The sequence below is a fragment of the Marmota marmota genome, unplaced genomic scaffold, assembly GCF_001458135.2.
Source record: "Marmota marmota marmota unplaced genomic scaffold, marMar, whole genome shotgun sequence".
NCBI classification, from domain to species: Eukaryota; Metazoa; Chordata; class Mammalia; order Rodentia; family Sciuridae; genus Marmota; species Marmota marmota.
The window spans coordinates 59,856,934-59,868,840 of NW_025999968.1; the positions used below are offsets into that span (position 1 = coordinate 59,856,934).

The window sequence follows — 11,907 nt, forward strand, 5'->3', positions numbered from 1 at the left end:
GCACTGGGGGTGTGAAGAAGCATCTAATCATTACTAAGCTCATAACACCACACCATGAGCAGGGGCCACCTCTGGTCTTGGGGTGGAAGCACATCATAACATCATCAGCATGCACATTTCTCTCACCCTCTTCCTTAGGCATCCCCAAATTTCTTACATCAGGAAGCATTTATGAACATTTCAACTCCTCAAACTCAGAAATCACAGACTACAGTACTCAGTGTGCAAACACAAGAAACAAAGCCAGGCGGCACCAGCACCCTAAGCCATGTTATCAGAAAGCAATACAAAATGACGGAAGACGTCTTCGTGGAAATATGAACCTGGGGCAAGCACAGAGAGCCCTCCTCCAGGGGCCGCCACACACACAGGAGAACTGGCAGTGAAAGAGGGGCATACAACAAAGTCTCCCAGGAAAACATGAGGCAGTCCCGTTTGCCTTGCAAAACAGATGCTCCTCCCCAAGCAAGAGTGCTTTCTAACTGGGGTCTCCATGTTTCCAGAGGCTTCTGCAGTGCAGCCTTTGCCTGGGAGAAGGGTATGGAAACGCTCCTGCCCCCCCTTCCCAGGCAGCAGAGAGAATCTGCAGTGCTCAGAAGACAGGATCCACATCCACAGGAAGCGAGGCCTCCTCAGCCTGCAGAACGGGCGCTCCAGGCACAGGCAACCAGGCGAGAGAAAAGACATTCAGAGCATTTAGTGCACAGGATTAATCACATCATTATTTAATCATCTGATCAAACACAAATTAGCATAATCACTTGAGGGGAAAATGGCTGGAGGGACCCAGGAACACCTCAAGCACCCGATTCCTAATGATGAAGGAGGGAGCATAAATGGGGTTTTTCTTCTTATTCATTAAAAAAGCCAAGGAGAAAACAGTAAAGAAGGGTCACAGATCACAAGCTGTTTCTGCTACAATTTTAGTAGCGCAAGAGACGGTGACTGAGATTTGATTCAGAGACTCTTTTCTCCTTTCTCTCCAGGACCATCCAGAATCCATGGTTAAAGCACAAACCTGATGTTATACCGCAGTAACCAGGTTCTTAACTAGTTAGTTGGTTTCGACCTTGGCTCAAATAGCCAAGAAAAGGGTCACTCCTTGTTGCCAGAGCTGTCCTGTCCTGAATGTCAAAGGACACTGGGCAGCATGGTGGGCCTCCACCCACTGAGGCCAGCAACAGACTCCATCTGGAGCTGTGACAACCAGAATGTCCCCCAGACATTGCCAATGGCCCCCCAGTGATGATACAAAAATTGCCCTCAGATGAGAACGGCTGATTTAACTAAAGAACACAAATTGTTAGGAGCATATTTCCTTAAAAAGAATCAAGACATAAAAATGAGAGTGGAGGTCTTTCTTATTTCTCCTGCCAAAAATAATGGGCTAAAGAAATAGTGGCCTGGCTCCAGGACACTTACTTTGTATCCCTGGCCCTTCCCAGAGCTTCATAAGGACCCTGTAATAACCCATGATGCCTATAATTGTCCTTCAGAAAAAAATAATTAAATTCTAGTCCCCCCCCCACCATTCAAAGTCCCTATGGAGACGTACATGTCTTCCAGGGGCACCCCTGAGCAGGGACACTCACAGGCCAAGAGAAGCCCACCCTGCTTCCATGCTGCAGTGTGTCCAAGCAGGTGAGAGGCGAGATCAGTGTCCACTTGCCCCGTGAGAGCAGACCACCATGACACCAGAAAGAGCAGGTGCCAGGAAAGCTCCAGCCCACAGGGCCACGTCCCTCCTGTCCACAGTCCCACTGGGCCACGTCCCTCCTGCCCACACTCCCACAGGGCCACGTCCCTCCTGCCCACACTCCCACTGGGCCACGCAAGCACTGATACTCTCTCCCAGTTTCTAGCCAATAGATCTCCACCAAAGCAGACCCACTGCCCACCTTCACCACTCGGCCACCAGTCAGGGGGTACCTAGAAAGAGTCACTCTCACGGAGAGGTTCAGAAACCACGGGAAAAACACCCAACGCTTACTAAAGCAGGCATTAAGTTATTTTCTGTGCGGAAAGGTGATTTGTTCTAATAAGAAATCTGAGTCACACAATCTCTCATTTTTATTTATTTATTTATTTATTTACAAAAAAGTGGTTCACAATCTACAGTTACTCATGAGTCTACCTCAGGTTACTAAATCTAATGATGGAAATATTTATGCCCTTTCCATGGGGGAGAGATGAGAAAGGGTGACCTACTCTACTACAAAATTTAAAAGAGAACAGTTTGTACTGCTCTGTGTCGGCTTCAAAACTCCCAATCACAGAGGACTGTGAGCTATTTTAAACGGGCATCTTCTTCCGCCAACTCCCTGGGCACAGCTTGTGACTCCTTCACACAATGCTCTTCCTTTTTAAATTTTTTTTATAAAGACACACAGGTGTAGGAACCTATTATTGCAAAGAAGCAGACGCGCCCCTGCCTCGGGTAGTGATGAGTCAGCAGAAATCACAGGCCTTCCGCCAAGGCGGCTTTGAGACCATTCCCTCTGAAGCTGCAGTTCACAGGAGCAGCTTGGAGGGGTCATTTCTATGGTGAATCACCATAAAACTACCAATGGATTATAACATCAAACTTGCTTAAGATGCCTAGGAGGGAAAGGTTATTTTTAATATTATCTAAAATAAGATCTCAGGACACAAAAAGATATTTTTAAGGTTCTGAATTTAGGCCTGTCTCCAGCACACGTTCAAGTCTATTTTAGTTCAAAAATCAAGGACACAGTGTTTTGAAAAGATTATTCTGCCACTAATAACTGTCCTCGATTTCATCACATATGTAACAAGGTCTAAAATGCAGCTCTCTCCTTTTTCTGACAACTTAGCATAAAGACACAAACTTTGAATGATTACTAGAGTCAACTTGGGATCACTTATTTAAAAGAAAGTGGCAGAGACCAAGAAAATCCAACAGAGCCCACGAGCCCACAGTCACTCGTGAGCATAAGCTTTGCCAGGAGCCCAGGCATTGATATTTGGACAAAGGCGAGGCAATGCTCTGGGGAGGTCAAAGCCAAAACTCCAGCTGCAGACAGACCCACACTTCCCCCCATCTCCTCTCTTCAGCTTGTTCAATATTGGAACCCAAAGGGTTTGCAGGCCCAGATCCTCACTTGAGCAATGTAGTTACCTTTAGGCTGCAAAGAGCTTCTCTGATAGAGGTCAACATGAGAACGACAATGGAATCAAATCCATTCGCAAAGCACATGCCATCAATAAACCAGAACAAAAATATGCTAAGGCAAGAAGGAACCACAGTGACGAGACCCGGCACGGGCAGTAAAATAACTAGGCGCCTTGGCCAAGGTGCCCATTTCCCCAGTACCGTCGGAGGGCGGTGGCTGTCTTCAGCTCGTTCCTGAAGTCTCACAGGTGATATTACAAAGCATGGCTATTTCCACCCAGGCAGCTACACATCAGTTACTAAAAATGCTCTACAGCTGATATTAAGAAATAAACACTGCAATTAAGCAGACTGGGATTTGGGGTGTGCAGTGTCCTGTGGGAACCCAAGATCACGCCACAGTGGGGCTGCTGTAGAAAGAAGAAATGAACCTTGAGTCTTTCTCATGAGAAATCCTGTTTACTCAAAGTAAAAGTCTCCACAATAGAGCTCAGTTCCTCCATACAGAAAGAAAGAGGAAGTGAACTTAAAGGCACGTTGAATTGCATTGGTGCACATCCCCTTCAGCCTCTGTCTGACAACAGAATCATAAAAACTTTCCCATCACCCTGCAGTCCATGCAGCGAGTGGGAGAGGAGGGCTCCTGAGAAGAATCAGTGCTTCACCCAGGATTAGCAAAAGGGATCAATGGTAGGAGGCCCCAGCGCAATCAGCCACTGCAAATGACATGGCCTTCGGTTCCATAACCCATTCACACTGGTTCTAATGTCACTTCAGGCCTGGCCATCATGTTGACCCTTTGATGATGTCAAAGCCACTTGAAAGTTTTGAGGCCATCAGGTCATCCGTAGGAGTGTTGTCACCAGACTAGTGTTTTACAGAATCATGTAGTGATGAGAGTTCAGATACCTAGAAAGAACTATAACCTACCATTTGTTGTCTTATTCACAGTGGGGAAAAAAATGAGATTTAAAGTCTATGCAAAACCAGACTTAAAAACTCTTTTCTGTTTCTTCATTTTAATATTAAAAATTGAGACTCACATGAGTCAAAATCAGTAGTAGGCAAATTTCTTCATTCTACATCTTCAATATAGGCCTTCAGTAATTTGGGGAGAATGCCTACAAAATGATCCACATTACAGATGGTTCTTCCTAAGATATAAGGAAAATTTTTTACAGAACATCAGACTGCAGGGCAGGACCTGACTTCAGTCCAAGTTTTCAACCTGAGAGCCAGCAGAATTTCCATATACATTCAAGGATTCTACTGTGAATAGAACATAAAACCTACTTGGAACAGATAAACAAATACATCATATGAAATATACACAGTCCTAGGAGGAAGAATATTTCAATTTTTTCCTTGATGTTTCTCTCTCTCTATATATATATATATACATACATATACACACACATACATACATATATATGTATGTATTTTTTAAAGAATCTGGAGGACATCATGGTAAGTGAAATAACTCAGGCACAGAAAGAAATCTACTTGTGATCTCACTTATGCATATAACATACAAGACTTCTTATTTCTAAGGGAAAGCCTGTCAGTTCTCCTTGTCCAGTAACATTTATGCCAGTCCAAAGCCAGAAGACTGGCAGTCCCACCAGGTCTGACAAAATTATAAGTTTGTGTATTACAACTTAAATCTCCAGAATTTAATAACAAGCAAACATGGAGGGACTTGGGACAATGACAAGGTCCTAAATGTAAAAAATTGTTCACCTAAGTGCACGGACCTGTTTTGTCCTCCCGGTGCTCTGCTATCAGATCTTCTAGGGAGTCAATGCTTATTGCAGAATAAATATTCGTAGCAGTGCTGAAAACCCAACGGATAATCCCCTCCACCTCCAGGCCCATGTGCAGACCTATTTGAATCATTTCTAAATAATACATATAGTCTCAGGTCTGACATAGACTTCAACCCTGGGAGCATTTCTAGAATATTCTGCAGAGAGTGCAATGCAATTTCTCAATCATTCCACCAGGGTGGTATGCTTTGTTTCTCCTCCAAAATCCTGCACGGTGCCGGCAAGTTAGGAAAAGCAACGTTTAGTATGGGGGTGATCCCTTGATTGTCAACTCTTTCTTTCACTGTCTACGCTGCTACATTTAAAAATGACTTTCTATAAATAGGACTGCTTGCTCACTCTTAAATCTTATTCACTGTCTTCGAAGTAAAAAATAACTTAAGTAGGGACGTCGGCAAGATTCGCTACTCCCTGTTGTTATAACTCTGTATAGTAGCCTCTCCTCTCTTGGCTTCCTGCATCTTTTCAATCTGATCCATCCCTTCTCTGTTAAACCATGATATCTATTTACATAATCCAGGAGGCTTATATGCCAAAAATTAATCCAACTGGATGATTCTTAAAACAAAAATCAGTGTTAACCCACACAGAACAAACAGATCTCCAAAAGTCAAAAGGAAATAAATATCGTAAGCTATATGACATTTAGTTTAATTCTTAAATTTGAATACAAACCAAAAACTTATCAAAGATTAAGGCACATCCCTTTTATGTTACTTTGATGAGGTACTAACTTTTATATTTGGTTCTGCTGCAAAATAAGATAATGATGAGAAACCCACGAAGCCACAGAATACTTAGGAAAACAGTAGTGTGACTTTTTAAAGATGATTAGGGCCTCAGAAACTGAGCTTTGTTTTGATGTCCTGGGTGGCTCTTTGATGAAGAAATGAATTCCCAGGAGCTGTTGGGGAAGCTTAAACATCGGTTTGATGTTTCCAGCTGGCTTTCTGAGGGTGACAGGGCACTAAACATTGCCTTGGAATTCTAAATCGTGTCCCTTGGGAACAAGGGGTCTGGTGCCTTGATAGAGTTATCTTCTGAGACGTCTGACCCACTCACAGCATGCAGATCACCTGAAGCAATTATATTAGATTGTGCAACTGAGTCGAAGTTCCAGACACATTCCAAATGTGGGTCCCCTTTGGGAAAATAGAAGAAAACACCCCACAAGCATTTATAGAAAACAAATGCTTCTCCAGCCATGGGGTCAGCAAGTGAGAAGACCACTGGGGAAAAGGTGCAGGAGTCCGGGAATCTGAACCACTCTTACACACTTGCCACAAACAGCTCAGCCTCTTAGGATCAGAGATCCCTGTCAAGAAGAGAATGCCTGGCAAAGAAGGCCAGGATGTGAATAGAGCTAGAGGAGGGGAACCTTCCCCACTTTCTATATTCTCCCCTGAAGGGCACATCTGTCCACCTACTCTACCTGTGCTAAGGACCCAATCAGGGATCACCTGCCTCTCAGCTTGGGGATGTCACTCTCTAGTGAGGGAGGAAGATCAACTCAGGAAGCACCAAAATGACACAGAGCTCCAGATTACTGCAGACACCATCAAGGGGAAGTCCAGGTTTTTCCAGAAGGGCCAATGGTGGGCTTTAACTTCCTGGAGCAGGTCTCAGAATCCAGCCCTCCGAACATCCTGGATGAAGCTGTGTGACCTCTGAACCAAAATCCGGGTATCTGCACCTGTCCACTGGTGTTTCCCTCCTGCCGCCCAGGTGGATGATACATCACCTGCAGGAGGTACCCATGTGCTTCCGCCTCAGAATTCAGACCAGCGCAGCCAACCTCCGTCCCCACTGTCTCATCTTACGCATGCATTTGGCAAAGGTAACACGACTCTGAATTTCCTTGCATTTTTAAAACATTAAGGAAAGGAGCATAAATACATTTGGGTTGTGGGGAGAGAGGCAGAGAGAGATGAGCTGAGAATTTCTGCGGCCAGCTCACTGGAACACAAAGAGTTAACTCCTGGTCCCTAGGACCAGGTGCTGCCCAATTTGCCTGGAGGAGAGGGGAGGGGCTCCTACTCCCTGGAGCCTTGCTGTGGCAGCTGCCAGAGATTGACGGACTGCGGAGGAGCGGTGCATCAGCGTCACCCCTGTCACCATCAGCGTCACCCCTGTCACCATCAGCAGGAGAAGCGCGGCTCCTGGAATGACATTGGAAGGTCAGCCAATCAGGCGCGGAGCTGCCACCTCCAAGATGCACACCCTACACCGGGGCTCCCTCGCCAGTTTGGAAGGGGGTATGCAAATACACCCTCTGCAGATGCGGTGGCTCCCTGACACCTCCTTCTCCTTCCAGTGCACCTTCTAGGGTGAAAAATACTGCTGTAGACACAGTCCTCCTTTTTACAATTTAAAACAAAGACTGAAGACCGTTTCTGGCCTGCCTCAGCCTCTGCATGATTCCTGTTTGGACAGAGAGACCCCAAGACATGGAGTCTGGGCGCAGTGAACTGGCGAGATGCCGGGGCGGCGTCCTGGGGGAAAGCCCCTGCACCTGTGCCAGCAGTCCTCCCTCGCCGCTTTGCCTTCTCTGCTGAAGGCTTGCTGCATGAGTCTTGCGAGGTTTGCCGCCCACTAGTGTCCTATGGCGGGGACACAATTGACATGCAGGTATCACCACCTCGCCATCTCCCGGGCTGATGGTGCTGGCCACCAAGGCCCAGCATGCACTTCAGCGCAGCAGTCAAGAAGCAGCCCCCTGCACGACTGTGTGCGTGCGCACGCAGCCCCAGGGCCCCTGCCAGGCGTGGGCGAGGTGGACCAGTCCACAGGAAAACCAGGGTGCTGGGGTGCTCATCCAAAACTGTCCCTAAGTGCTCTGTCTAATGCAACACATATTCTTCACCGTCTATTAATTATTTATGAGCCACATTCATAATCTCACCCGTTAGTATTCAGCTAATTTTGCAAAATCTTGATGCCATAGATTTTGGAAACACAGCCACTTGGGAAACCAATCGTTTTATTTTTAAAATACAAATTCCCAATATCCTACTGTGTTCATAGGTCTTTATAAAATGACCCCTCCCTCCACTTTACATCAAATTTCAGTGTGCATTGAATTGAGTCCCTCTCCAACACAGTCAATGCACCTTATTTATCAGGAACACATAGATGATAAAATACTTTGCCAGCTACCTGGAGATCCAGGACTTCAGGATTTAAACTGGAAATTTTGAGTTAAAACTATGTGCCCTACCGGTAGGCAGTATTGCACCCATGCTGCCTGGTGATTCACTGATTGCCCAAAGGCATGGCAAACCCTGGAGGCACCAGAGTAGCACTGGAGAGTCAAGAAGTAGAGTCAGGTGGGCTGCCATTTATTAAAGGTCTGTCTGGCATTTTGGTTTCCTATAGAGGGCATCTTGTAGGGCCATGCAGCTTCAGTGAAAAGGCCTGGGAATTTCAGATGAACCATGAAATTCTGAGGGAGAATTTTCATCTCAGATGAGGGAGACATAACATGTTTCACTAACACGCATTTATGGAAATTAAAGAATCACCTTCAAAGCCCACAAGGTGCATCTGTACTTACAAAGGTCTGCTTCTACCATTTAAACACACAGACACACACAAACCAGCAAGCATGCAGTTCCCTGCCAAGTGAACTGACCATGTCCACAGGTGCTGCACATTCCCTGTGTCCTTGGTGAGCACCCCTTTACTGCCATCACCTCACCCTATCTCACTGACACTATGCCTGGGGCTCCCCAAGGGCAGGATGCAGCAGACCTCACATTCCCATGGCTCAGGAAAAGACAATGTCAGGGATACATGTAAGTGTTTAAAGCGGAGGTCAGCATACAGCAAAGATACCTTCTACACTGCCAATCTGACTATTCATCCCTCTGCTCATCTACAGCCCACCTATGCTTTTAACAAGAACTGTAAATTCCAATAAATGTGATGCAGCAAGATGCCCGTGCTGAGAAGGCATGGTGTGACATGTGGATGTGTGTCTGCACGTATGTGTGCCCCTGTCCCTTGCACTACATCAGAATCTCTGGTGTAAGTATTTTCAAAGCATTGCAGAACAAGTTGGCTGCTTTAAAACAAAATTGCTGCACCTTATCTATCAGGTGAGGTCATCCATCAGACTTTAACCCATGAAGGGACTGGTCTCCACTTCTGGGTTCTGCCCGAAATACTCAGCAGCTTGCCCAGCAACCTTGATTTTATTAAGAAATAAGTGTCTATCCTATGACATCAGTAAAAAGGATGTTTATGTCTACTATTAACATGCAGATGTATTGAGGGATTATTTTATTAGGCCCCCAAAATATCAAACTGCATAATCTTTTTATAAATGAAAAGATTTTTTTAGGCATTTTAATGTTTGAGGCCTAGCAATAAATAGTCTAGGTGTTAGTATTCATAGGTATTTATCACACACATTCAGGTATTTCTCAATATTAAGGTAGGTCAAAATATGACAGTTGTTGTCCCCTCCCCCAAAAAAAAACTTCTCCTTTTTTTTTTTTTTTTTTTTAGTCTCCTTCTGTAGATAGGAACCATTTATGTTCACGTGTTTGAAATAGTCTTATGAACAGGCAGCATTCCAAACCGGGCTCTTTTCTTATTTTGAAAGGACTATATGTTTCATGATCCTCTGCACAGTATTTATTGAACATCATTCCTTGAAAAGCTCTAAAGCTGCCCCACCAAATGAAAGAGCCAGGGCTCTACAATAAGGCTTTTTTTTTTTTTTCAATGCTTGATCATATAAAAGAGAGCCATTTTTATATGAAATAGTTTCATAACCTTCATAACAGGATCAGAACACACAACAGCAATGTAAACTGTTCATTTGCATGAGCTGTCCATATCTACCTTATGTTGTGTGACCCATCTATGTTCATTACAGTAACAACGATTAATGATCGATGTTAAAAGTTGAAGATAATACAGGACTCTCGGTATGCATGCACATAAGTAATCTTTGCATATGTTTTCTATATTGTAGAAGAATATTTCAGGTTTCATACAATTGTATCACTTCATATTATTCTTTTTGTAATGTTCTTAGTTATGAAATGCTGATTCGAAAATACCATAAACATGCATAGCATCTCTGTGTCAGAGACCATCATACATTCTTCCACACCATTTTCATCATGTGTAACTTGAACTGAAAAATAGATACTGCTTGGGAACACTCAGAAGCACAACCTCTCTCACCATCCTGAAATATATACTTATCCATGGGCTGGAATTCTCATTTTATCCTATAACCCAGACCTTTCCAAGGAACCCAGAGATGGTCACCCTGACAGGCAGTCAAGGCTTGGTGGCTTTGGCACACATCTGTGAGCGCCTGTGCGTTCTTGGCGAGTTCACATTAGCACAGAGGCAGGAAGGCGAACTCCTCTAACCCATCACTGCATGCTCCCTAAAGCAGATCTATCCCCCAAGGTAAATTCCCATGAGGAGACAGCACAGGTATAGTGCCCTCTGGGAAAGAGGGGTGTCATGTCAGAACTTGTTGCAATTTTTTTCCTGCAAGGAATTCTCAAAATGAAAGTTTTGAACATTTTGCTTTGCGTTATATTAAAGAGGGAAATGCCATTTCAATATTAATTGGGGAGTTCCTTCTTCATTCAGCTCTATTTTAGTTACATTAAAAAAATACTGGACAACATATATGTATTTCCTTCAGCTTATTGGTGTGTTGGTGCTTTAAGCACCATCTAGGCAGGAACCAAAAAAAAAAAAAAAAAGCTCTCCTTTTCAGCCAGGGCTCAAGCTTCTCTGTGCATCTTCCAAGAAAATCTTAGAGCCTTCCTTTGATTTTCGTATTTTCTCACAAGAAGCAGATTCCTTCTCTTCCCTTCCTCTCCTCTCCTCTCCTCTCCTCTCTCCCCCCACCCCCTGGGTAAGGGATTCTGCTTAATGGTTTAATTTTAACTGTCAGCAGGTTATACATTTTATGCAGATGTGTGTTCCGAAATTTGAAATGGGAATTCAAGCTGTAGCTACTCCCAGGCAATGTCAAATGATGACAATCCCCTCTCGTTCCCACATGAGAGGAAGCCATTCATACATGCAAGTTCATATTTACGCGGTGACAGGCAACCTAAGGTGCCTTCACACTTCCTAATTGGGTCTGACTCAGTCAAGAGCAATAGCTTTCTAAATCCCAGGAGGAAAACACTTCAAAATGTAATTTTGGCCGGTCAGGAGGAAAGAAATGCTATTTACAATATTCACTGATTTCATTTTTACAACTATACAGGTGTTTTTTTAAAAAAATTCGTCAACATTTCTGATGATGTAATGCTTACCAGTGCATATTGTTATATATACTACAGTGAGGAAGATGTAGTACCAAGGGGATGGGGGGCACGGAATGAAAGATCTTTCTCAAAGCCTTCATAACTGTTGGAGATAAATCGTAGCACATTGAAAGCACCTGTTCTAAAGGCTCAAGACGCTTTGAATCTGAAAGCAAGCGTTCTTAATTGACCCCTCCACCTGCCCTCACTTGGAATGTCGTGTCCCTTTTCCAGCTATAAAATTCAAAGTGGCGATCTTCCCCTCTCTCCTGCTTTCACCCGACCTGGTTTATTCTGAATGAGGAGCTCTCTAGTACTGGAGTTAGGCTCTGAGCTGTCACTTGGCTAGGTGAGCTCCTTCCAATGATTACAGAGCAATTTCTACCCGGCCTCTCTTCCCTGCCATCTCTCCTCTCCAAAGCCACAAAAATATTTTAAAAATAAATAAAAGCGTGAAAATTTAAACACGGGTGGGGTAGAAAAGGACAAGATTTCACCCATGCATCCAACCGCCACCCTCCCACCACCACCATGGTCAATTACAAGAAATGAAATTCATCACAAACCGAAAGGCTCACCATTCGCGAAGCTCTGGAACAAGGAGAGGGCCAGTATCCACATGCCCCTGCTGCTCCCCGGCCTCCCGCGAGCCAGCGAG

At 44.5% G+C, this 11,907-nt stretch overlaps 1 protein-coding gene across 3 annotated transcripts in view; it reads right to left on the reverse strand.

Annotated features, from left to right (window-relative positions):
• Nucleotides 1-11,901, reverse strand: part of Dscam (DS cell adhesion molecule) — a 655,493-nt gene extending 643,592 nt beyond the window's left edge. For all 3 annotated transcript variants that reach the window (XM_048803693.1, XM_048803694.1, XM_048803695.1), the window contains exon 1: nt 11,828-11,901. In XM_048803693.1, coding sequence (XP_048659650.1) covers nt 11,828-11,870 — 43 coding nt within the window. In that variant the 5' untranslated portion in view covers nt 11,871-11,901. The remainder of the gene's footprint in view (nt 1-11,827) is intronic.
• Between the last annotated feature and the right edge of the window lie 6 nt (nt 11,902-11,907).